General features: G+C 56.6%; 1 protein-coding gene across 5 annotated transcripts; it reads right to left on the bottom strand.

Moving 5' to 3' along the window:
- Window positions 1-1,871: 1,871 nt before the first annotated feature.
- On the bottom strand, window positions 1,872-23,965 carry NADK (NAD kinase). Of its 5 annotated transcripts, XM_034953358.3 has the most exons (14): window positions 22,082-22,241; window positions 15,688-15,906; window positions 12,424-12,507; window positions 10,385-10,553; window positions 9,749-9,891; window positions 7,822-7,951; window positions 7,141-7,249; window positions 6,896-6,981; window positions 6,013-6,115; window positions 5,189-5,343; window positions 4,929-5,028; window positions 4,696-4,853; window positions 4,213-4,295; window positions 1,872-3,710 (listed from the first exon to the last, which is right to left on the bottom strand). In XM_034953358.3, exons 2-14 carry the CDS (start codon window positions 15,864-15,866, stop codon window positions 3,554-3,556), a joined length of 1,656 nt encoding a protein of 551 aa, XP_034809249.3. In that variant the 5' UTR covers window positions 15,867-15,906; window positions 22,082-22,241; the 3' UTR covers window positions 1,872-3,553. The 5 variants fall into 5 exon arrangements, with proteins under 5 accessions (XP_034809249.3, XP_008957638.3, XP_054955236.2 ...); XM_008959390.6 differs by lacking the exons at window positions 9,749-9,891; window positions 10,385-10,553; window positions 22,082-22,241 and adding an exon at window positions 23,738-23,965; XM_055099261.2 differs by lacking the exons at window positions 9,749-9,891; window positions 10,385-10,553; window positions 22,082-22,241 and adding an exon at window positions 23,738-23,883 and having other exon boundaries at window positions 4,549-4,853.
- Window positions 23,966-25,640: the final 1,675 nt, after the last annotated feature.

Genomic DNA, 25,640 nt, shown 5'->3' with positions numbered 1-25,640 from the left:
TTTCCCAGAGCGCACTGCCTGTCTCTGAGTGTATGTGTCTCAGTGGCGTCCATGTGTATTTTTGTGTGTGTCTGTGTGAGTCTGTGTGTGTGGTGTGTTTGTGTCTGAGTGTGTGGTGTTTGCGTGTGTCTCAGTGGCGTCCATGCATATTTTTCTGTGTGATGTGTCTGTGTGTGTGTCTCTGAGTGTGTGGTGCCTGCGTGTGTCTCAGTGGTGTCCATGCATATTTTTCTGTGTGGTGTGTCTGTGTGTGTGTGAATCTACGTGGGTGTTTGTCCATCTTTTTGTCTGGCCTCCTGTCCCCTCTGCACAGAGCAGCTGGGTGGGGATGCTGGTCCTGGGGGCTTGTCAGCAGGATGTGGGCATGGGGCAGCCCTGGGTGAGGCCTGAGTATAGGCCCCAGGTGCCTCCTGCACAGGGATGGCTGAGCTGGCTGCTCTGTGGCTCCCGGGTCCCCACCGCCGGTCACTGGGCACCACCTGTCCTGGCCACCCACTCCTGCCCACCCTGCTCTCCGCAGGGGCCTCCTTCCTCTTTCAGCTGTGCGCCCTGGTTGTGGAGGCTCCTAAGGAGGTTGTGGCCTCGGTTTACCACCTGCCTTGGCTCCTTGGTGTTGCCAGACCCTGAAGGCAGCCCATGCCCTGGCCGAGATCCTTCTGGGGCGGGATGTGCTGGAAGCAGCTGAACCACGTGGTGATGTACCAGCTCCTGCGGTCCCCTACATCCCCAGCACCGCCAACCTTCCCTGGGCTCCTCCAGCTGGCTTCTCTACCCTGTACCTGCCCCACCTTGCTCTCCCCCGACCCTGCTACCCCCCAACCAGACTTCCAGCTCCAGGCAGGGTGGCAGCCTCCTGGGCTCCCAGCAGGACAGGCCTCACCCAGACCCCGCAGGAGCCGTGGGACTTGGGCTGGGTCTTTGGGCCTGGCTGCAGCCCCTTTGGACCTGACCTGAGGAGACACCCTGGCTGTGGGAGGCAGGGTGGGGGTGCCGGGCCCAGCACAGAAGTGCCCAGGGTGCAGGCTGGCACTGGCCCGGCAGGGACCCTGGATGCCGCCGTTTCAGGCTCGAAAAGGTTTCCATGCCCCAGAGCCTGAGCCCAGCAGCCCCCGAGGATGTCTTGGGGCCTCTGTGCTCCCCAAAGCCGAGAAGGTTAGGCTTGATCCACAGCCTCTTCCAGGCCGGGGAGGCAGAGGCGCTCCAGGTCAGTAGGGCGGGGCCCACAGCCCAGGCTTTCACATCCCCAGAACGGGGCAGGGTGCTGGAGGCGCAGGTGTGCACAGGGTGGTCGTTTTGGTCTCTCCTGGACTTGCACGCGTGTAGTGCAGACTGGCTGCCGGCAAAGCCCTGAGCCACATTCGTCTGGGCCTTGTTAGGACAACAGGGACGGTGCGGGGTGGGGGGGTTGCGGGGCGCAGGACCACGTCAGTGGAGGGAGGGAGGCCGATATCGGTGCCCAGGCTGGGCCCAGGGGCCAGCGGGTCCTCACCTGGCTTGTGGCTGCCCCTGTTAGGCAGCCCGGATGGAGGGGCCCTTCCAGCCCTCCTGGCCCCGGGAATGCAGGGACTCAATTCCCCTGGTCTCAGTGGCTCTTCCGGGAGCGACACAGCCTGCCCGAGTCCACACCACCCCTCGGGCTTGAGTCCCTTCTGTCTACCCCTACCCCCGCCAGGGCACTGCCCCCTTGCCCAGAAGAGGCAGCGGCACCCCCAGCCCCTGGGGCACCACACAGCCCCTTGGGGAGGATGCCCTGCCGGCCCCACACTCGGTGGATGGGCATTTTAGGGCTAGGATTTAATGGGGGTGACCCTGCCCGACCCCTCTATGTTGGTTCCACGGCGTCAGAAAAAAGCTGTTCTTAACCCAGCTTATTTTCTACAAGTCTTGTTTATTGAAAGGATCTGAAAAGCGTAATAAGGCTTTCAATGACATTTAATAAATTTTCAAGAAATTAATATGAAACATTAAAATTTACTTCAAAAATGCAAAGTTAAAATGCAAAGTTTTCTAGATCATTCCCGTCTCACGCTGCTTTAGAGGTCAGTTCACACCTTTTGTGTTCAGATGAGCGGCTGGAATTCTCAACACTGCTGTCTTCCAGCCCTAACGCTGGGCGCTGGTCCCTCTCTCCTAAGCCCACGGCTGGGCTTCCCCTGTGCCCAGGGTCATGGCAGACTTCAAGCCAGGCCCGCTGCCCAGAATCACACTCAGGGTTTTTGGACGCTCAAGTCCACAGATGCTGAGGTGCCCAGACGAGGGTGAGCAGGGAGACACATGCCTCGGAGAACGTGCCCAGGCTGGGCCAGGCGGCTGCGGGAAGCTCCTCACGGGCAGAGGAGAACGTCTTGTGCCTTCCTTATCGATCTCCAGCAGATGAGGGCAACTTCGTGTGCAAAACTCAGAGAGCAGTTACTCAAAAAAAAGACACCCGGGCAGCAGTAACCAGGACACCAGGGTCCGACCACGGCCTCCACACACCTGTGCCCGTGGAAGACGCGGGCGCCGGGGTAGGCAGCATCCACGTGCTCCACAGCTGCTGGTGCTGGGCAGGCTGGAGACTCACGGGAGAGGCAGGAGGAGAATCAGTGTGTTGAGTCCCTCGCTGTGTTAGTGTCAAAAATTCTCATTACAGTTGCAAAATAAAAGGGATCACGATCAGTAGCCCCGGAAACCCCCATCTCCTGGACCATCAGGATTGCACTGAACAGAAGGTCCCCGAATGGTCCCTGAGGACAGCGTCTTGCAGAACATAAATGTAAACATTTAATGGCAGACGACTCCCTTCCCCTTGAAATCTTCACAAAAGTGTGTACAAGAAAGTATGTACATCAGCACTTCAGAAAATTTTAAACAGTCTCTAAAAAGTATATACAGGATTTAAACCACCTTCCTGGGAGCAGAAGCTACGTGAGGAATGTGTGGGTCGCTGGCGATGCCAGCCCCCTTCCCGCTGAGGGTCCCAGACTCAGTGCTGGCCTCAAGCGGGGAGGGCTGGATGGCAGGGGACGCATCCAACCCTCTCCAGAAACTGAGCAGAACAAAACCACCTTGCCAGCCACCAGCAAGACCATGCTTTCAACGGCGCCTCCGCCAGGGGCTTCCCTGCAGAAGTTTCAGGGGAAGAGGTGCAGGTCAAGGGGAAAAGCATCGCAGCTCAAGGAAGGTTTTTGGCTGAGACATTTATTTTCAACATTGAAGGACAGGTCGAGTCATTCTGACTCCTCTGAATTTCAACCGACTGATTTGCGGAAAAATATCCTGGCATGGAAATTGCGGCAGCTGGAGGCCGTGCTCCAGGGACCCACCGCGGGGTGTCAGCAGGACAGAAGCAATCCCAGCCCATTTCTCACACTTCTTTAGAAATGCAAAAAAAGTCAGACATTTTAAAAAAACAGCTGATCTGGACAAAAGGCAGACCTAGGCTCTAACCCAGCTACAGAAAGGAAGTGGCCATGCCACTGAGACAGGCGGTCACAGACACACACAGATTGGTCTGTCCCCAGAGGGCGCCTGGAGGGCAGCGGAAGGATTCGGGCCTGGATAGGGGCTTGACCTAGCCCTCCTCCTCCTCCTCCTCCTCCTCCTCGAAGTGGGCTTGCTTCTTCCGGACGTTCCAATGCAGGCACTGGGCGAGGCTCTCAAACCAGTCGCTCACGGGGTCCCGCACACAGATGGAGGGGAGCGGGTAGCATGAGGTAGTGATGCTGATGCTGGGACGGGAGAGCAGCAGCCTGAGCCAGGGCTTCCAGAAAGGCCCACCCCCGGCCAAGAACCCTTCCTCCCTCCCTCCCTGGGAATGGCCGGGACTCTTTTCCTGTGGGGCCGGGCAGCCCCTCCCCGAGGCAGGCTTGAGCGGTGCCCCATGGGTGCTGGGACAGAGCCATCCCAGGTCCTGGAGGGGACGGTGCAGGGAACTGACAAACTCTGCCCCAGGGCCCTCAGGGGTGAGGTCCCGGGAGGTGGGGGTGGGCAGCAGTGCCAGGGGGGACACCCTCAGGCCTCTGCTGGGGCCAGGCCTGCATGTGCCACCGTATGCGACCCGCTGCCCCCAGGACGGGTGCCCCGACTGTGATGCTGCAAGACCCAGGGACTCAGGCCCTGTGGTGCTCTAGGGAACAAGCTGTGTCTACAGGCCAACCGCAAGAGGGCAGGCGCTGCCTGGCCCGGGGAGGAGGTTGGCAGGCAGTGCCCAGCCCAGCATGCAGCCCACACCTGTCTCCATGGCGGATCTCTTGTCTCTTCCGTCCATCAAAGGACACCCATGCTGTGTTCCTTGCTTCAGGTGACAGCATGATCTGAGGGTCAAGCAGGGAGAGGTGTGGGCCCCCAGCTGTGGGGAGGACGCTTCTAGGCACCCACCCCTGAGTGCTTGCCAGAGGTCGAAGGTTGGGCAGCTCTGACCCTGCCTTGCGGACGGTGGAGTGCACGTCCTACAGGCACCGGCCCAGCTCAGCACCGCCAGAGACGAACAATGGCGGGAAGCCCCTCAGACCCGGGCCCTGGGCACCTTGATGGACAGAACTCGGGCACCAGCAAGGGAAGGCTTGCCTCTGAGGGGCACGGGATGGCCCTAGGATGACGAGGCCGCGTCTGAGGCTGGAGCCAGCATGGCCGAGCGGGGTGCCAGGTCCCGGCTTTGTGTTGCACGGGGTCAAATGACTCACAAACCGGAAAAGGAGTGTCGTTGGCTCTGACCTTCAGCTCGACCCCTGCGGGGACCACGATGGGCCGGAAGGACAGCGAGTGGGGGCAGATGGGCGTGATCATGATGGCCGGCACGTTGGGGTGGATCATGGAGGCCCCGGCCGCGGCCGCATACGCCGTGCTGCCCGTCGGGGTGGACACGATCACTCCTGACAGGGACAGGCGCAGGCGTCACTCCCGCCCGAGGGACGCTCAGGGCCCCAGGACAGTGCTGCGGGCCTTACCGTCGCCCTGCACTGTGGTGATGAGGTGTCCGTCCAGGTAGACATCCACGTTGGACAGGTAGGAGGAGGGGCCTCTGTCAATCACCACCTCATTCAGGACCTGGAGGGGCGACAGCATTGCACACTCAGGGCGGGGGGTGCCGCACGGCTCGCACACACCCCCCGTCTCACCCAGCCGGGCTCTCCGGAAGGTCCTCATCCCTGGGACCGAAGTCGCCCCACCCTGGGCCCCTCACCGAGGCCGAGGCGCCTCCACTCACCTGGTATTGCATGGTCTGCTTCCCGACATCCATGTCCAGGCCTGCAGCCTGCGAGCCATTCTCACCCAGCCCGTTGTGCACGGCTGTCTTCTTCCCCCGGAGCTCCTTCACCACCCTGACCTTCAGCCGACTCCGGAGAACAACAGCTGCGTTCCCTGAGGTCCAGCAGGAGTCAGAGGGCATGCATCAGGGAGGTCAGTGGGGTCAGGGGCCCCACCCCAGGGAGGCCAGTGGGAGTCAGAGGGCTCTTTCTTCTCCCAAGTTGACACACTTCTGTGCCTTTTTATTTTGAGATGGAGTCTCACTCTGTCACCCAGGCTGGAATGCAGTGGTGCGATCTTGGCTCACTGCAACCTCTGCCTCCCAGGTTCAAGTGATTCTCCTGCCTCAGCCTCCCAAGTAGCTGGAACTACGGGTGTGCACCACCACGCCCAGCTAATTTTTGTATTTTTAGTAGAGACGGGGTTTCACCGTGTTGGCCAGGATGGTCTCATCTCTTGACCTCGTGATCCGCCCGCCTCGACCTCCCACAGTGCTGGGATGACAGGCGTGAGCCACCGCGCCCGGCCGACACTTCTGTGCCTTCTGAGAGTGAGAATCAGCTCACTTCTGCCCAACACACATGGCAGCTTCAACCTGTGATCTGCTGAAACTTCTCAGTGTCAGTAAAAGGTTTGAACCACTCAAGATTTAGAAATCCCTGAATCTTGAAACCTTTAAATGTTGTTCCATGCATCATTAAATGAAAATAAACCCCCCGCAAGCAAGCGAGACAGCAGCGCCATGATCAGAGCTCCTGTGGGCTCCAGAACATTCCAACTCACCCTCTATCACCTGAGTAACTTGGGACTGAAAGTTCTCAAAGCTGAATGGGGTCAGGAAGCCCAGGGAGCCCAGGTGGAAGGCCATGACCGGAGGGACGCTGCCCTGTGAGCCGATGGAGAGGTCATTCAGCGCCCACGCCGTGCACCCCCGCACCACCCAGCTTTCCACCGGCACCTCGGGAGGGACCCAGCTCTGTGGGGACAGCACCCCGACCCTCTGCAGGAGGGACTGGCCATGTGGACAAGCGGAGGGGGACGTCTCAGGCCAGGGTGGGCCAGGCCACCAGGGCCAAGGTTGGTGTGGGGAGCTGGTGAGGAACAAAGGTGGCAGGGCTGAGCAGCCCCCTGGGCATGGAGGGCTGGGGGAGCTGGCGAGGGCGGGTGGGAGGCAGCCTCGGGGTCAGAGCCTCGCGCCCCACAGGTGCTAATGGGGAGACGGGGAGAAAAGCAGGGCGGGCTGCGGGCATTTCCGGTGTCACCAACATGCAGTGGGCCAAGGGCAGAGCCAGGGTCCCCCACACAGCGTGGCCCTACAGCCCCAGGGGAGAGCTGTGCTGCCGAGAAACCAGGAAGAGGAGCTCAAGGGAGGCCCAGAGGGGATGGGCCAGTAGGCGAGGTCGTTTCCCGGGACCCACCGCCCTGCGCCACTCCCTGCTGTCCCAGGCGGGCTCTGGCCACCCCCAGCCGTAGCACTGTGTCCACACTGCCCCTGGCCCACCATTGCACCGCACCGGGCTGCCACCATGGGCCTCAGTGCTGGCCGCTCTAGGTGACTGCTCTCGTATAAAGGGGTGAAAAGTAATGGAAGCCACGCTTGTGAGCCCCTCGTTACACAGCACCTAGACTAGAACCTGGTGTGGGTCTGGAAATGTCAGCGCTTCACCTGGAAAAGCGAGGAAGCGTACAGCAGCGTCCCGTCTCCCCCCAGGCAGATGATGAAGTCTATCTGATTGGAAATGTCATCATAATCTAGGGAACACAAAGCAAAACCAAGAAGAGGCTGTCACACAGTGGCCCCTCTGTGGCGCAGTGCGCAGACACCAATGACAAGGGCAACAGTGCCAGAAGCTTCCAATGGGGCGGGGAACTGTGCTGGAGAAACCAAGGACAGAGCTGCTGACAGCCCACCTTCTCGAAAGGTACAGAATTTCTTCTTCACTGCCCCAAAGCTTTCATCGCTGGCGATGGCAGGGTCTTCTAGCACTTTCTTTTCCACATACACGATCATGTTGTTCTCCTGGAAGCAAAGTGCCAACCTGCTCATTCCACCTGCAGACCCCACCCTCCTGCAGGGAGGTTCCCGACTCACGGGCGCTGTGGTCAGAGACCTGGCATCGTGGCCTGCATGCCCGCCCCCCCATGCTCAAGCTGAAACTTCATCGCCAACGCGCCAGGAGGAAGCAGGACCTTTAAGAGATGACTGGGCGGAGGGGGCTCCCTCTCAGGAATTGACTAAGGCTGTTATTTCAGGAGTGGCTTTCCTGGGCGCCGCAACCCCCACGCCTGCTCTTCTGAAGAGAAGACACAGCAGGAAGGCCCACGTCAGATGTGTCCCCTTGATCTCGGACTTCCTGGCCTCCAGGGCCACGAGCCCACCAGCTCATTGTTGGTCACCCAGTCTGGTGCTTGCCATGGCGGTACACACAAACCCAGACACCGGGCAGATCCCCGCTCGGTCCCCAGTTCCAGACAAGCAGCCGTTTCCCAGCACTTGAGGTGGTTCCCATGGTCTCACGGGGCGGTGATGTGGATGGAGGCCCCCCCAACTCCATGTGCACCCCAGGCCCCCTTCCCCCCTGCCCCGCGTGCCTCCATGAGGTGCGTGCAGAGCTCCTTGAACGGCTGCAGTAGGCTGGCATCTCTCATCTTCTTGATGACAAGGACGCTCTTTGGGGACTTGTTCCACGTCAGCCGCTGGCTCGCGGGGTCCTGAATGTGCCTTTAGGGGAGGAGAAAAGAGTTCACACCAGCTGCGATCTCCCTCTTGCGGAAAAGGTGTAAGACTTAGAAAATAAAAAAAAAAATCTTTAAAAAGGTGTTTTCACCTCCCAGGGAAACGTGCTCGGTGGCCACGAGCTCGCAGGGCCGAGGGTCGCGCCACAGAGACAGGGTCAGGGGTCAGTAGGGTCCGGAGTGACCACCTCTCACCTGCTTGGCCCATCACACGCAGGCTCAGGCCCACAACCCCCACCCGGGCACCACGCTGACCCAAGTGCACGCACCACAGCCCTTCCCAGCCCCCGGCCACTTGCCTGCCTGGCTCCTCAGTGACGCTGGTGGGGCAGAAATGACCACGAAAGCCCATGGCTGGGCCACTCTTTGCTTGATGCCCTCCTCAGGCCCCCACGAAAACCCAAACCAGTTGACATGGTGACTCTGTCCCTAGGATCCTCTGCACACAGTTTCTGGCCCCACGGGAGCCCAGGACCCCTCAAGGACCCGCTTCCCCCCCTGCACACAGCTCACTACCTCCCTGCATGAACGGACTTTAACCTCACTCACTCTCACAGTAAAAATCACAGGTTTAAAAGTCAGTGGCAGCCCTGACACAGCCACCTGCGCTTTGCTGGCTCTGACCCCGACCACTGTGCCCGGTGTTTCTCCACAGGCAGGGCCCACCCCGGTGGGATTCCCATTACCACGTTAGTCACAGAAAACATCCCAGCCCAGAACTGGGAACACACACCACGGAGCCTGCTCCTGTTCCCAGAAGCCAAGGGAGGGCGCAGCGGGGCTGGCCACCGTCGTCAGCGCTCACCGCCTACCCTCAGCCCCAAAGGACAAGTTCTTATACCACCGCGCCAGCCAGCTAGTTCCAAGTTGCCCAATCGAGAAAGCTGCTGCCTGCCATGCCTCTTCCCAGCAGTGACTTCCCCAGGAGTGTGACCGTCCCACTAACACCCCCAGAACCACAACACAGACGCCGATGGCAGCCACAGGGCCACAGACCTCAGCCCATCGCTTGTGACCTTCGGAAGCTGGTCAGCACTCACCCTGTGCAGGCATTGCTGGGAGGCGCGGGGTCACTCATGCCATCCCCTATGAGCTCAGCACCTGCCGGGTCACACAGGTGGCTCGCGAGGTAGCCCCTGCCTGCTGGGAGCCGGCCAGCGCGTCCACAGCATCCAGGCCACGCTTGGCGAACACGCGGCCGCCCCATCGGTATGGTCCTGACTGTGCGCCCACACTAGAAGCCTAAGCTCTTCATACTCAAAACTCAAAGCAAAACACAATTGTGATGAGACTTGGTAAAGTTGTTGTAAAAGCAACTAAGTCAAAAGAGCTTCCTACACTTGTAAAAATCAAACAAAACAAAACTAAACACAGTTTCCTCATTGGTCACATGGTCCTCCTGCCTAATCCCTACTGAAAAAAAGTCCTCAGTTCAGCAGCAAAGAGGCCACACTTCAGCTCCCTGCTCCTAACTGAGCCGGGTGGGACCAAGCCCTCTGTTCCCGTTGCCTCAGACCTGGCCAAGTACCCAGCCTCCAGCCTCGCCCCAGCACCGCGCCAGCCACCACTCTGGCCTGCGGAACCGGCTGGGCCCCAGGGAAGGCACCCTCAGGCCACAGTCAGGTGGAAGGGCGTTCCCTGCCTCCTAGCCCGCTGCGTCACTCTGCTTGGCTCCGGCCCAAGGGCGTGCAGGTGGCTCACGGTCCTCTGGCCTGGTCAGCCAGCAAAGCCCCCGCCCTGCACACGGCTCCCCCTGCTCTCCCCGCCAACAGTCACCACTGACCCAGTGGCCCCGCCTACACCCATTCCAGCCCTGAGGCTCAGCTGAGCCCAGCCAGAGCCACCGGCAGCAGCGTCGTACACCAGCCCAGGCACCCACCGCTCTGTGTGACCACAAACTAGCGCCTCGACCTCTTCCTGGGTCACCTGCAAAGCAGGACACCAGCCCTTGCAGGCATACACGGCTGTGGGTATTGCACGGAGAGGGCAGGGGGTGGCGTGAAGCCAGCATGGCCACAGCCTGGCCCGCCTGGCCAGCTCCGACTGAGACTGTCTCACACATGGGTGGCCACGCACACTGTGACACACGGGCACTCATGCACCTCCACAACACAGGCCCACCAATTCCCTGGACAACAAAACAGGAAGCGGGTACCCTCCTCACCAGGCGCCCCCACAGGGTCTTGCTCTGGACTATCAGGGAAGACGGAAGTTCAGATGCATGGGAAGCCCTGCCCCTCCACAGCGGGGATGGGAAAGCCCTGCCCCTCCACAGCGGGGATGGGAAAGCCCTGCCCCTCCACAGCGGGGATGGGAAGCGGGAGGTTATGATCCCAGAGACACAGAGCCCAGAGGGGGCGTGCTCCTATGGGGGTGCCAAGAAAGCTGCATGCCCCTCAAGGCTGCCCCACAAACCCACCGCTTTCTCCTGCGGGGCTGTCTGACCTCGGGCAGCTCGGGGACCACTGAGTACGCCCTGGTCTGAGGGCTGAGGCAGAACATGCACCTGTCCGGTGACCCCGCCCTGGCCCGAGTGACTGACGGCTGGTGAAGGCAGCAGCTGAGATGCGAATGACAAAGGAGTGGCTCTGCCAGGACCAGGAAGTGCAGGGAGGGCACCAGGCAGCGGGGGAGAGGCCTGGTGGGGTGCCAGGGACACAGCAAGCACCGGATGGCAGGACAGAGCCACAGCGGGGCCGGGAGGGCAGTGGAGCACTCTGGGTCACCCACGTGGCTGCTGTGCAGGGAAGGGATGGTGAGGCCGCGGCGAGTGGTCAGGAGTCCACACAGCGGAGGGCAGCCGGGCAATAGTGCAGGGGAGCTGCTTGGATATTTTGGGATCAAAGTGACAGAATCTGCAGATGGACTGGATGAGGGAAAGCAAACAGGGGTCGGGCCCCCCGCCTCAGGCATTTGGCAGCAGTGACAGGTCACAGACACTCCGGGAACCAGTGGCACTGAAAGGGCTGGGCCTCAAAAGCACAAGTGCGAGTCACTTCCATCCTAAGGGGCTCCGTCAGCATCTGGAGCAGCAAGGCCAACCCCAGTCCTGCCTGGGACGCACGCTGCCGCGGGGCCCACACTTTGCAGAGCAGCTCCTCGGATGACTCCCCCGTGGCTCCTGGGACCTGAACTTCGGTGACAGCCCAGGGCTGGGGCCTCCGTCCCTGCTGTTCGCCCCCAGCCTCCATGGCACCGGTGCCTGTCAGCAAAAGGCCATGCAGTGGCCGCCCCCGTATCACACGGCCGCATTGCGCTTTCTGGTCAACAGTCCCCAGCAGCCCGCGCGCTGAACACTCGGCCCTTCCGCATGGTCCTCCCTTGCAGAAAGTGAAGCATCCATGACTCCGTGAAGGAGGAGGCCCTGAAGAGAGCCCGTTCTGCACGGAGGAAGAGAGCCTGTTCTGCACAGAGGCCTGAGAGCTGAGGCACCAGTCCCAGAAGCAAAGGCTTCTCTGGGGAAGAGGCAATGAGGACGTCTGCCAGGTGCAGAATACGACTCTCAGGGCTGGCTGGGAGCTCACTTTTTTGCTCTGTCGCCCAGGCTGGAGTGCAATGGTGCGATCTTCGGCTTACTGCAACATCTGCCTCCCGGGTTCAAGCAGTTCTCTGTCTCAGCCTCCCAAGTAGCTGGGATTATAGGCACGCGCCACCATGCTTGGCTAATTTTTGTACTTTTAGTAGAGATGGGTTTTCACCATATTGGCCAGGCTGGTCTTGAACTCCTGACCTCGTGATCCGCCCACCTTGGCCTCCCAAAGTGCTGGGATTACAGGTGTGAGCCACCGCAGCTGACCAATTTTTGTGTTTTTTGTAGGGATGGGCTTTCACCATGTTGCCCGGGCTGGTCTCAAACTCCTGGGCCCAAGTGATCTGCCTGCTTCGGACTCCCACAGTGCTGGGACTGCAGGTGTGAGCCACTGCGCCCAGCCCGGATTATAATTCTTTACACATAAAGCACAGATATCAGATCGATCACTGTTGCGTTTTTCCCATGACACTATGACGGGCCTCCAGGCAGAATGTGTTGACAAACTGAACCATCAAATAGCAAACGCAACCCACCTCAGAGCTCTTACTCACTCTTAAAGAAACAAAAAAGCAGCCCTGAGGATCTCATGTGGAAGCTGCCACACCCACGGGCTGTGACCCGGTCTCCAGGCCCCGGCTCGCCTACCGTCCACTTTCACAAAGCCGCTGGAAAAGCCACAGCTGGGGAGCCCCCGCTCGGATGCCTGCACTCAGGGGGTTCAGGGAGGACGCCCATGTGGCTTTTTGTTTAAATGACCTAAACATGTACTTCTCACATGAAGTGCTAGAATCTTCCTCAACACAGCGATCCCACAACTCCACACACATCCCGAGGACGCCCCCATCCCATGGCCCCCGGCACTCACATGATGGTCTAGGGGTTCTCTCCCTTCCAAGGACCCCCCGTCCTGGGGCCCCAGCACTCACATGATGGTCTGGGGGTTCTGCAGCACACAGGCCTTTGGTCCAAAAGTGGTCACCGGGCATGGCCCATGAAGAGAGCGTGTCCTCCTGTGGGGAGAGGGCAGTGTCAGAGCCACCAGGGCCTGAAACCAGACATGCAGTGACAGACACAGATAGAGGAGGTTACACGGTAAGGCATACATGCAATTTGAAAGATGCCAACTCCATCTGCCCAGCAGCCACACAATAGCCCTTGGAAGGTTCTGCCCAGGTCCATGGCTGCACTGGAGCAGCACCTGTGAGGAGCACGCATGCCCACGCGCCCCTCAGATCATGACCCAAGCCGGGGAGAGCTTCAGCCCAAACAAGGAAAATGCCAGGGCCAGGGCCAGCCTGGGATCAGAATTCCTCAGTGTCTCCAGGACCCCTCTCTAGATCTGCATTTGGGACTCAAAACCTGAGACAACATCTCATCTCTAAATCGTCTAGATTAAAATTCTAGCACAAATGTTCACTCTGAACTCATGTCAATAAAAAAGACGTAGGCCGGGCGCAGTGGCTCACACTTGTAATCTCAGCACTTCAGGAGGCTGAGGTGGGTGGATCACGTGAGGTCAGGAGTTTGAGACCAGCCTGGCCAACATGGTGAAACCCCGATCCTTACTAAAAAAAGAAAAATTAGCCAGGCCTGGTGGCGTGTGCCTGCAGTCCGAGCTACTCAGGAGGCTGAGGCAGGAGAACTGCTTGAACCCAGGAGGTAGTGGTTGCAGTGAGCCGAGATCGAGCCACTGTACTCCAGCCTGGGTGAAAAAAGTGAAACTCTGTCTCAAAATGAATGAATGAATGAATGAATGAATGAATAAAAGACGCCAGATGAACGGCTCAACAACTTTCCTAGTGATTTAAACATGGCCAGGTCACAGTTAAATCACCCAGCCAGGGGCTGTGGCAGCCGCACGCGTCCTGGGGAGAATGCTGTCAGGACCGCTGTGCTCCTCAGGGTCCAGCACTGAGGCTGCCCTCGTCCTGGGTGCCCAGGAGCCTCCCAGTCCCTTCACACACTCAGAAAACTTGCACACAGCTGGCCAGGCAACGGCCCAACAAAATCCTCAAGTCCCAATGCAGAAGAACGGCCTTCCGCTGCCTCCCAGGGCCAGACAACCCCAGGAGAGCCGTGGTGCCCTGAGGGCTGCTCCACAGGTGACACAGGCATGGCCATCAGTGGTCACGGACTTGTTTACCTCAGCCTTTTAAAAATTGGTAAGTACAGGCCGGGTGCAGTGACTCACGTCTGTAATCCCAGCACTTTGGGAGGCCAAGGCAGGCGGATCACGAGGCAGGAGATCGAGACCATCCTGGCTAACACGGTGAAACCCTGTCTCTACACAAAAATACAAAAAATTAGCCGGGCGTTGTGGCTCACGCCTGTAATCCCAGCACTTTGGGAGGCTGAGGTGGGCGGGTCACCTCAAGTCAGGTGTTCGAGACCAGCCTGGCCAACATGGTGAAATCCCATCTCTACTAAAAATACAAAAATTAGCCAGGTGTGGTGGCACATGCCTGTAATCCCAGCTACTCAGGAGGCTGAGGCAGGAGAATCACTTGAACTTGGGAGGCAGAGCTTGCAGTGAGCCTAGATCACACCACTGCACTCCAGCCTGGGCGACAGAGCAAGACTCCATCTCAAAAAAAAAAAAAAAAAGAAAAAAACGAAGTACATTACAAAAGAATTTTACTTACTTACGAACTGAAAAGATTATTGCGGAAAACAATGTTTCTCGAAGTGGGTGTTGGGATTTAATGTTTCCTTCCCAAGGACAGGCTGTGCTTGGGCGTATTTGGCTACCTCCTCCCCCACCTCACCCTGAAGGCGCCTGTCACTCACTATGGAGGCGACCTCTGACCCAGGGCTGCTGTCATCAGGTTCAGAATGCAACAGAAATGGTGCATTATGCCGAAGAACCCACAGGAAAAGAAAAAAAAAAACCCAAAGCAATTCTGTTTGCGCAGTCACTGCGCTGGGGTGGCCTGGAGGTACAGGACAACGACCCCCACTGACAACGAGGCAACGAGGCATATGAGAAAAGCTGAGTGGTGACGTGGTGCCTGCGGGACGAAGGCAGCCACCAGCGCTCGTAGCCTCCTGGCTCAGGCAGTGACTCTGTAGACAGAAAACGTGGGAGTAGCCTGTTTCTCCATTGCTGCCACCACGTCAGAGGCGCTACAGGCTCTCCCATCTCACTGGGTAAGACAACATGCTAAGACTATTTTTCACCAAAAAGCCCCCCTTGCATTTGACAGTCGTGATCCTTGTTAGGCAGCGCCGGCTCTGGCAAGCTTCCACCTAAAACTCCCCACATTTACCGTCACCAGAACCGAGAGCACCATCCCCAGGCACCATCACAGCTGTGCTTGTGCGGCCACCGTCATGCAAAGCCCGGGGCGCTGTTGCTCAAGCAGCATTGTGCAAGGGTGAGCGCTGTGGGCACTCTTGGCACAGGAGGGAGCCACTTGCCCAACATGTGAGAGGGCTGGGCCCGCCCAAGGCCACGCTCACAACTCTGCCTCCACCAGCCCTGCTCACAGTGCAGAACCCCCCAGCCTTCGCCTCTCAAAACAAGCAGAGCCAAGAGGGATGTCCCCTCACACCCCAGTGACTTCTGTAGAGCAAATGTTTCCAGGCCAGGCACAGTGGCTTGCACCGGTAATCCCAGCACTTTGGGAGGCTGAGACGGGCAGATCACCTGACGTCAGGGGTTCAAGACCAGCCTGGCCAACATGGTGAAACCCCGTCTCTACAAAAATACAAAAATTAGCCGGGCATGGTGGTGCACGCCTGTAATCCCAGCTTCTTGGGAGGATGAGGCAGGAGAATCACTTGAACCCGGGAGGCGGAGGTTGCAGTGAGCCAAGATTGCGCCACTGCACTCCAGCTTGGGGGACAGAGCGAGACTCCGTCTCAAAAAAAAGTTTCCTCTCCAAGTGCGCTTCAGTCTAACATCAAGGGTCAGCGTAGGCACCAGTTAGATGGTTCTGTGCTGATACAGACAGATAAAGAAACACGGTGGCACCCTGTGCCTGTGCTGGCACCTGGGAACATGCGCCAGGCAGGTGTCCATGGGCCAGGATCCCCCTTCAAGGGCACAGCTTCACCTGGGCAAGGACCCAGCCTCACCTTCCGGATGCATCGACGCAGACTACTCAGGAGAATTCTTCATAATCGTTTTAAGAAAGAATATTATGAAATCAGACCAGAAAAAACAGAGGAACCATCCCTCCCGGTTGTACCTGAACTCCTTGGTGCTCCCCAGGGCGGGCGAGGCAGACAGGCTGCGAGACTTGGCCCGGCCCCGGATGGGGTGGTTGTAACTCCAGGTCTCGTCGCCGTGGCAGGCCGAGCAGCAGTAAGCAGCCGCGTCTGGACTCAATTCCTTATTCATGGTCATTTTTTCTTGTTCCATTTCCATTGTCAGGAAATGAGAACTTCGGTCAGAAAAACACTGATGCCTTAATTTAATAAAATAAATAATGTAAATAAAGTAAATAAATATGTATGAAACAATAATAATTTACACATACATATGTTCCATTTCATCAAGGGGAAAAAATGGCTGAAGTCCAATTTACCAAAGTACTTTGAAAACAGACTGTTTCCATCGCAAAGATATTTAAGAACTACTCCAGGTTTTTGGCTGGGTGCCGTGGCTCACGCCTCTCATCCCAGCACTTTGGGAGGTGGAGGCGGGCAGATCACTTGAGGCCAGGAGTTCAAAACCAGCCTAGCCTGACCAATATGGTGAAATCCCGTCTCTACTAAAAATACAAAAATTAGCTGTGGTGGGCGCCTGTAGTCCTAGCTACTCGGTAGACTGAGGCAGGAGAATCGCTTGAACCCGGGAGGTGGAGGCTGCAGTAAGTCGAGATCATGCCATTGCACTCCAGCCTGGGTGACTAGAGTGAAACTTCATCTCAAAATTTTTTCTGTAAAATAATATTAACAAAAAAAATTGTTTTAAAAAAGAACAAAATAGAAAGTCACACTGTGTGGCCAGGTGTGGTGGCTCATGCCTGTAATCCCAGCACTTTGGGAGGCTGGAGAGAAAGGATCAGTTGAGGCCAGGGGTTCAAGACCACTCTGGGCAACACAGAACTCTTCTCTAGCAAAAAAAAAATTAGCCGGGCATGGTAGCCCATGAGCGAGACCCTGTCTTAAGAAAAGAAAGACTCTGGCCAGGTGCGGTAGCTCATGCCTGTAATCCCAGCACTTTGGGAGGCCGAGGCGGGTGGATCACCTGAGGTCGGGAGTTTGAGACCAGCCTGACCAACATGGAGAAACCCCCATCTCTATTAAAATTACAAAATTAGCTGGGCGTGGTTGCGCATGTCTGTAATCCCAGCTACTCGGGAGGTTGAGGCAGGAGAATTGCTTGAACCTGGGAGGGGGAGGTTGCGGTGAGCTGAGATCACGCCATTGCACTCCAGCCTGGGCAACAAGAGCCAAACTCCATCTCAAAAAAAAAAAAAAAAAAGATGTTAACACAGAGGGAGCTGGTGAAGGGCACAGGGGTCTCTCTGTACTATTTTTACAACTTCCTATGAATTAGTCTATGATTATTTTTTTTTTCCCCCAGACGAAGTCTCACTCTTGTCCCCCAGGTTGGAGTGTAATGGCGCAATCTCGGCTCACTGCAACATCTGCCTCCAGGGTTCAAGCAATTCTCCTGCCTCAGCCTCCTGAGTAGCTGGGATTACAGCTGCCCGCCGCCACACCCGGCTAATTTTTGTATTTTAAGTAGAGATGGGGTTTCACCATATTGACCAGGTTGGTCTCAAACTCCTGACCTCAGGTGATCCGCCCGCCTCGGCCTCCCAAAGTGCTGGGATTACAGGTGTGAGCCACCGCACCCAGCCAATTATTTCAAAATAAACAGTTAATAAAGGTCAGACACAGTGGCTCACACTTGTAATCCCAGCACTTTGGGAGGCCAAAGCAGGGGAATCACTTGAAGCCAGGAATTGGAGACCAGCCTGGGCAACACAGCAAGACCCCACCTCTACAAAAACATTAATAAAAAATAAACCAATCAAAATCACAAAATGTTAAAAAAAAGTATTATTACTGCTACATTACCTAGAAGCTCTATTTTGTGTGTCTGTGTGTGTGTGTGTGTGTGAGAGAGAGAGAGAGAGAGAGAGAGAGAGAGAAATAGAGATATTGAGAGACTGAGAGGTAGAGTCTTGCTCTGTCACCTAAGCTGGTGTGCAGTGGTGCAATTACAGCTTACTGCAGCCTCAATCTCCCAGGCTCAAGGGATCCTCCCACGTAGCTGAGACTACAGGCATGAGCCACTATGTCCAGCTAATTTTTAAATTTTTTGTAGAGACAAGGTCTCGCTACCTTGAACGGGCTGACCTTGAACTCCTGGGCTCTGGTGGCCCTCCTGTGTTGACCTCCCAAAGCACTGGGATTACAGGCATGAGCCACTGCACCCAGCCTAGAAGCTCTGTTCATATTTATTTGCGAAGATCAATTTGATGACTAAGCAGTAAACTAATTTATAAAATAATATTAAATATTAAAACCAACTTTAAACAATTATCTTCACCTATGTATGTGTGTGTGTATATATATACACACACACACATATATATATTTAACAAGTATCTCCAATACCACAACCAGTGTATTTTTTGTTTTTTTGAGATGGAGCTTCGCTGATGTTGTCCAGGCTGGAGTGCAGTGGCGCGATCTCGGCTCACCGCAAACTCTGCCTCCCAGGTTCAAGCGATTCTCCTGCCTCGGCCTCCCAAGTAGCTGGGACTACAGGTGTGCGCCACCACGCCCAGCTAATTTTGTATTTTTAGTGGAGACCTGCCTCTTAATTCTCCAACATGGAGGGGTTTCTCCATGTTGGTCAGGCTGGTCTCAAACTCCCAACCTCAGATGATCCGCCCGCCTCGGCCTCCCAAAGTGCTGGGATTGCAGCCGTCGCCACCGCGCATGGGCACCATTATGCCTCGGCCTCCCACAGTGCTGGGATTGCAGGCGTGGCCACCGCGCGCGGTCACCACTGTATTTTTTGACAAGGGCGAGTCAGGACTGACACTTAATTCGTTTGTTTGATATATTAACTGCTTTAAAAGGACACACAATGCTAGCTGCACCAAAGTGCATTAAAATTCCTCATAGCATGAATCTAATTTTAAAAAACCTTTGTAGGGCGGGCATGGTGGCTCACGACTGTAATCCCAGCATTTTGGGAGGCCGAGGCGGGCAGATCACGAGATCAGGAGTTCAACATCAGCCTGGCCAAGATGGTGAAACTCCGTCTCTACTAAAAATACAAAAAAAAATTAGCTGGGCGCAGTGGCAGGCGCCTGTCATCCCAGCTACTCAGGAGGCCGAGGCAGGAGAATCGCTTGAACCCAGGCGGCAGAGGTTGCAGTGAGCTGAGATCACGCCACTGCCCTCCAGCCTGGGGGACAGAGTGAGACTCCGCCTCAAAGAAAAAAAAAAAAATCCTCTGTATTAGGAAGTTTTATTAGAAAAAAATACTAGAGCACAATAAGAAAATATTCATAACGAACTTATACAAAGTAGCAAGGAAAACATTAAGATGCCAATAAATAAATGTGCAAAGAACATGAACAAAAGTCACACACACACAAATACAAACATAATACACATGAGTTCGTTCCCATGTAAGAACTCAATCAATATTTGTTGCAAGACTAAATGAAAAAGGAAAATTTATTTAGTGACAGAAATGGGGAAACATTCAACCTCAACCCTGAGTGGGAAAAAACTTACTGCCCACTAAATTACCCATCTCATCTCACCCCGGTAAATAATGCCCAGTGCTGGCATGCACACTGGCAGTATACAAACTGAGAAAGACTTTCTGGAAAGTGCTACAGCCATGTGACCGCAGGGCGTCACCCTGTGACCTCATTAAACCTAAGCAGATCACAGGTCTGAAGGGGGCTTTCTTTAGATGTGGCTCCACCTTCTTAGGGGCAGATGAAGAAAACAGGGGTCTGGGCAGTTCTGAATGGGAAGGCCAGGCATCACCTCCCTCTTCAGTTGCACAAAGTGTGCGTGGCATCCTCACATCCCATCTGGCTCAATTTCGCTTTTTCTCTGAACACTTTTCACCATCTGTCTGAAGCACACACACACATTTTATTCACTTCCCCATTCCCATGCATGAATGCTAGGACCTTTGCAATTGTGGGCCAGGAAAGATTGCAAATGATAAGCCACTAGCACAGAGAGTAGAAATGAAATCCCCGGGTTACAAGCTAAAGCATTACTGACACCCACTTGTCCAGAACGGCTGAAGCTGGGCAGTGACTGTCAACAGGTATATACGGACTAGAAAGTGGAGCTGCCGGAGGAGGCCCTGCACCTTCCTGCCATGACACAGCCTCCCCCCAAGTGTTGGGCTTGTGTACTCAACACTCCCTCTTGCTGTCATCCTACCACACCTGCAGACTGGAGGTAATCCAGATGCAAGGCCGTCAAGTCCTACAAACACCCACCTGCCTCTTAATTCTCCAAGTGAGACCTACATTTCCTCAAGCGTGAAGCTCAATAAAATCAACTATTGTTTTCCGTTTTCATCACGAGCGCCACTTTCCCACTATTTGTTCACCGCCTCCACTCCACAAGAACTGCTCTTGACTTGGCCAACTTTCTGGGACACCCTCACTAAAAGGATTTATGAGTCAAACAGGTTTTTGTGCTAGCCTGGAAATCTAACTGTTGACAGCAGTTGTTTCAAGAAGAAAATGCTGTTTTGGAACCAAACAGCAGGCTGCCAACTGAAGCAACATCAACCCACCTCCAAGTTCAAATGAAACAAACAAACAAAAAGACTGGTCAAAGTGAGGCAAGCCGTGGTGGCTCACACCTGTAATCCCAGCACTTCGGGAGGCCGAGGCGGGCTGATCACGAGGTCAGGAGTTCGAGACAAGCCTGGCCAACACGGTGAAACCCCGTCTCTACTAAAAATACAAAAATTAGCTGAGCGTGGTGGTGGGCGCCTGTAATCCCAGCTACTCAGGAGGCTGAGGCAGGAAAATCACTTGAACCCGGGAGGTGGAGGTTGCAGTGAGCCGAGATTGTGCCACTGCACTCCAGCCTGGGCAACAGAGCTAGACTCTGTCTTAAAAAAAAAAAAAAAAAGACTGGTCAAAGTGGCTCATGTCTGTAAGATCAGCACTTTGGGAAGTGGAGGCAGGAGGATCTCTTGAGGCCAGGAGGTTGAGACCAGCCTGGACAACACAGTGAGACTCTATCTCTACAAAAAATTTTATAAATCAGCTAGGTGTGGTGGTGCAGGCCTGTAATCCCAGCTACTCATGAGGCTGAGGTGGGAGGATCAATTGAGCCCAGGAATTTGAGGTTACAGTGAGCTATAATCATGCCACTATAAACACGCCTGGAGGACAGAGTGAGGCCCTGTTTCTAACATACACACACATATACACACAGAAACATCTCGAGAGGACACCTCCAAATGATGAAGCTATTTTGTTGGGTACTGCGGTGGCACCTGTGATTCCTCAAGTAGCTTGGAACCAGCGTGCTAACACCATAAAGTGGCTGCAAAAGTCCCAGTGAAGTCACTGCTGAGAGCAAACAGGCCTTACAGAGAAGTTCCAAGGGGACAGGAAATTTCCAGAGGCTTGAGAGGACAATGTTCAGGGGAATAAGTACTTGAAGGGAATTATCTAACAAGGTGTTAAAGTAACTAGCTTCTTAGACAAGATGACATAAGGAGGAAAAAAAAACTTATTAAGGCAAACATGTCAGTTTCAGGCCAACTAAGGCTGTCAGAGAGACATGGAACACAAGAAGAGAAGAGTTTTGAAATGTATTCCCATCAAGAGCCAAGAATAATGAACTTTTGAATGTAAAACTTAGTGTGTTCCAAAACAAGAAAGGAAAAATAACTTGTTACTCGGAATCGAAGCCAAAAGGAATCTCATTGCTTGGGGAGGAGGGATGGGAGGGTGGGGGTGGTCCTTGGCCTGGGAAGGAAAACTCCACCAGGCCTTCGGAGCTGGGCACGCCCTGTTCCCACAATTAAGAAAGAAAACGACGACCTAGAGCTCAAGGCCGGTGCTGACATCTGACCTACTGGATGGCAGCCGCCTGTAGGAACATCACCATAGACTATTGGAATTTTCTGGCAAGTACTGGGCACTAAATCAGAGATGTGTTTTTAGAGAATTCCATGCCAATACTGCTGTATAGAATCTTTTATTCATACTTTCCCACTAGGTTTGGGCCCCTCTAAGCTTTCACGAGTCAAAGACCCCTCCTGCTTGCTGAAACCGCCCACGGAAGGCCGGACACCGAGGACCTGGCCGCCCAAGCAGAGGCGACTGACAAGCGCGGTCCGGGCTGGACGGCCCCACCTTCCCCGCCCGGGAGAGCCAGGCCGGACAGCGGCCTCCCTCAGACCCGTCCCCAAGGCCAAGCCTCGCCCTGGGCCGTGCTGGTGCCCCATTCGGGACGGAGCGGCGGCCCGTCAGCACTTCCACGGCCTCCTCAGCAGGCAAGATGGGCAGGGCCGGCCTGGTGTCTCCCCGCCTGGCCGCGCGCTCGCGGGCAGCGATGACCCCAGGCAGCGGGCGACCCCAGGCGGACGGCAGGCCGGGTCGGCTCACTCACCGTTCGCTGCCGCGGGCGCCTGCGGGGGCGTCTACATGCCGGACCGAGCCCGCAGGCCCCGCCGCCGCGCCGCCGCCAGCCGTCGCTACCTGGCCCTTGGCGCCCTGGCCGCCTGTTGCCCCATGGCCGCCCGGACCCCGGCGCCGGCGCCGCCGAGCAGCAATGCGCCGCGCCCGCCCACTGCGCAGGCGCACCCGCCACGCATGCGCGCTGCCGCGCCGCCGCGCACGTGGGCCGTCCCGCGCGTCTGCCGGGTCCCACCGGCGCCGGGACACCCCGCGCGGGCTGGAGGCGGCGGGCGTGGCGGAAAAGAGGCGGGCGGTGGGGAAGAGGGGCGAATCGCGGTGGAGAGCGGTGACCAGGGAGTGGAGGCGGGCAGCGGGGACAGGGGCGGGCGTCCGCGACTCGGGTAGGCGGGGGTCGGCGCCCCGAGGAGGGCGGCCCCCGGCTCCCGTCCCCACTCACCTGCCGCGGCCGGAGGGCGCCCCCGGGTCCGCCCAAGTCTACGCCTAGGCGCCCCCGACCTTGTGATCCCAGCCCGGCGTCCCGCCCCCAACTCACCGCCACCGCGGGCGGGACCTCCCGGACCACGTGGGCCGGCTCAGGGGAGTGCAGGTGCCCCGCGAGAGCTGGCCCCGTCCGCCGCCGCTTCCCTAATTACCGGGCTGTGACACGGTGTGGGCCGAGCCGGATTTGGGAACCGAAACTTAGAGCAGCTGCGGCAGCGCTGCGCTCCCTCGGGGCTGTCCGTCGGGGCTGGGAGGGCGGCCCTGCGCCTGGGGGAACCGCGCTCGGCCTCACGCCCACCTCTAGCGGCCAGGTGCGCCTTGCACGCCCACGAACGGCCTCAGAGGTCTGCGCTTGGGATCCCAAGGCTGGCAGTGGAGGGAGGACCCGGTGGCCTGGGGCACCTCTAGGGGGACCAGGGAGCGGTGTTTTGCGCACCCCACAGGCTGGAGGACTCGGGGAGTTGGGGGAGGAGGCCAAAGCCACAGGAGCGGACTTTGTAGTGTTTGTTGGAACTGCGGGTCCCACCCAGCCCGCACTTGCTGAACTGGTGGCTGCTCATCAGCGCCTTCAGGCCTCAAATATCCCAGTAATGTGCCCTATACCCAGTTCTCAGCTCTCGAGTCACTGTCAGGTAAACTGGCAATGCACGACCAGCTGCTCTAACCTGCTGATTCCCCAGGTGCCAGACATCGTTTTGTTTTTCTGAGATAGGGTCTCATTCGTCCCCCAGGCCGGAGTCCAGTGGCGGGCTCACGGCTCACTGCTCACGGCTCACGGCAGCCTTGACCTCTCAGGTGCAAGCGATCCTTCCACTTCAGCTTCCCTAGTAGTTGGGACTACAAGTAGGTCCCGCCACACTCGACTACTTCATTCATATATATATATATATATATATATATATATTTTTTTTTTTTTTTTTTTTTTTTTTTTTTGTAGAGATGAGTTTTTACCATTTTGCCCAGGCTGGGTCTCAAACTTCACCCGCCTCGGCCTCCCAAAGTACTAGGATTATAGGCATAAGCCACTGCACCTGGCCCAGCCATTGTTTTCTGAGGTTCAGTCCCTGTCTATACTTTCTGCGTGATCACCTGGCCCAGGGTCGGTGTGGACCTGAGTCCTCTGCAGCCCTTCCCCACACCCGCCTACCTGCTCTCTGGTCAGGACTCCTGGGACTTGAATCCAGAGACACGGAACACGGCCTGGCCAAGTCTTCCTGGAAAACACAGCTCTTCAGTTCAGGACCACAGTGAAGTACAGGGCACCAAGGGTGACTGGAAAGGGAAGCAAGGATCATGAGAACTTGGGGGATTTCTTAAGCTCTGTAACTTCTCCCGGGGTTATTTTGCAAACCCAACTGTTTCAAAGTGACCACCAGCCACACCCACAGAAGCGGCCTTGAGCTGCCCAGTTCTTTTTCTTTGGCGGGGGGAGGGGGGGCGGATAAGATCATTAACATAATAATGCATGAGCTGAGTTTTTGCATATGGTTATTAGCATAATAATGCTTGATCTAGATGGCGCACCCACAAGCCAGGCACTGAGCCAGGCCTCAGTAGAATCTTCTAGAGTGGAGGCAGTCACCCGCTTCTGCAGAGGCAACCAGTGACTGTCGTGGGCCCCAGGTCACACAGCAGGCGCCCTTTGCGTGTCCCGCTGTGTAGGGAGCTCCAGCAGCTGCCCCGTCTGTGGCATGAAAACCCTTTGTCTACCCTGGGCCTGGGCACTGCCTGCAGGAGAGCTTCCCTGTTTCAGAGATGAGAAAACAAAACCAGGGCTGTGGTTTCCTTCAGCTGACAGGTTGTGCAATTTCTCAGGGCAGGCCCCGGATATGACCTTGAAGATTCAGGGGCCAAGATCTCACACCCACACCTCACCCCAGGCCTGGCCAGCAATAACTAAGACCAAAGCTGGGAAGGCTCCTTAGGGCACCCAGAATGGTCCAAGAGGCAGTTTTGCTTGGGCTGAGACCAAAGGGAAGAGATGTTCCCGCAGCAGGAACAGAAGGGTCCAGGGCTATCATGGGGGCTTCTGCCAGATGGTGCACAGGAAGAGGGTCTGCCTCCAAGGGATTGGGGATCAGGAAAGGCTCCCTCCTGCCTGACCAGGCCCCGGGGATGGGGCAGCAGTGGGTGGCATCCCCTGCCCTGACCTTCCTCAGCCCCAGGGCTGCCATTGCTCAAGGTGGCAGTGGACTCTTCACATAATTTCGCATTGTTTTTTGTATTCTTTAAGGATGGCTCCCATGTTGTTTACTTCAGAACCCCCAAAACCTGGACCCATCCTCTTCTGGGGGTCAGCAGGGATGGGGAGGGTGGAGGGAGAAGGGGGAACGGAGGCCATGAGGGATGGAGCAGGATGGGGTGCACTGGGGTACAGGTTGCTCCTGGGGAGGCTGAAGAGAGAGGGAAGTTGGCTTCAGGTGGCCTGGCTCCAGTAAACTGGGTGAACGAAGTCTGCCCAGAACCCACAAGGGTAAGTGGCCTGGAGCCTGGGGAAAGGATGACTGGGAAGGACTGAGGCTCCCAGTGAAGGACATCAGTATGGCAGGCTATCTGGTCATCTCATCCAGCCTCCAGCCAGCACCCAGCACAGGCCCTGCCCAGGCTGAAAGCCAGGATAGGGGCGTCTGCAGGGGCCAGTGTCTGGATCTGCTCACATGACAGTCTTCTGTTTGGCCTGGTTTGGGGCGAGGGGCAACCTCTTTCCCAGGACGCCAGCCATGTGCCAGGCATACTGAGGATTCAACAGTGGAAACCAAAGTCCATCAGGTGTTCACCTTCTAGTGGGGCAGACGGGCAAGAAGCAGAATTGGTGGGGGCAGGCAGGGGTTGGGGTACGGTTTTGACCGAGGTACCCAGGGACAAGTGTTTCTCTCTCAGGCAGAGGCAGCAGCAAGGACCAGGACCCTGAGGTGGTGAGAGCCTAGAGTGGGCGGGGATCATCAACAGTAACCACCTGGCAGGACTGGGACTCCCTGTGTCCTCACAAGATCCTTACCAAGCAGCCTAGTACGAGACGAAGTCTCACTCTGTAGCTCAGGCTGGAGTGT

This window comes from Pan paniscus, chromosome 1 (genome assembly GCF_029289425.2).
Source record: "Pan paniscus chromosome 1, NHGRI_mPanPan1-v2.0_pri, whole genome shotgun sequence".
In the NCBI taxonomy this organism is placed as follows: Eukaryota; Metazoa; Chordata; class Mammalia; order Primates; family Hominidae; genus Pan; species Pan paniscus.
Note: the sequence above shows the minus strand (reverse complement) of the source record. Positions and strands in the feature narration are given on the sequence as shown.

Excerpts from the sequence above, each read along its gene's own strand:
- NADK (XM_034953358.3), bottom strand. The coding sequence starts at position 15,866 with ATGGAAATGGAACAAGAAAAAATGACCATGAATAAGGAATTGAGTCCA. Across the intron at positions 12,508-15,687 it reads GGGAGCACCAAGGAGTTCAG|GAGGACACGCTCTCTTCATG; the intron begins GTACAACCGGGA and ends CTCTCCCCACAG. Across the intron at positions 4,296-4,695 it reads CCGCAGGGGTCGAGCTGAAG|ATCATGCTGTCACCTGAAGC; the intron begins GTCAGAGCCAAC and ends CTTGACCCTCAG.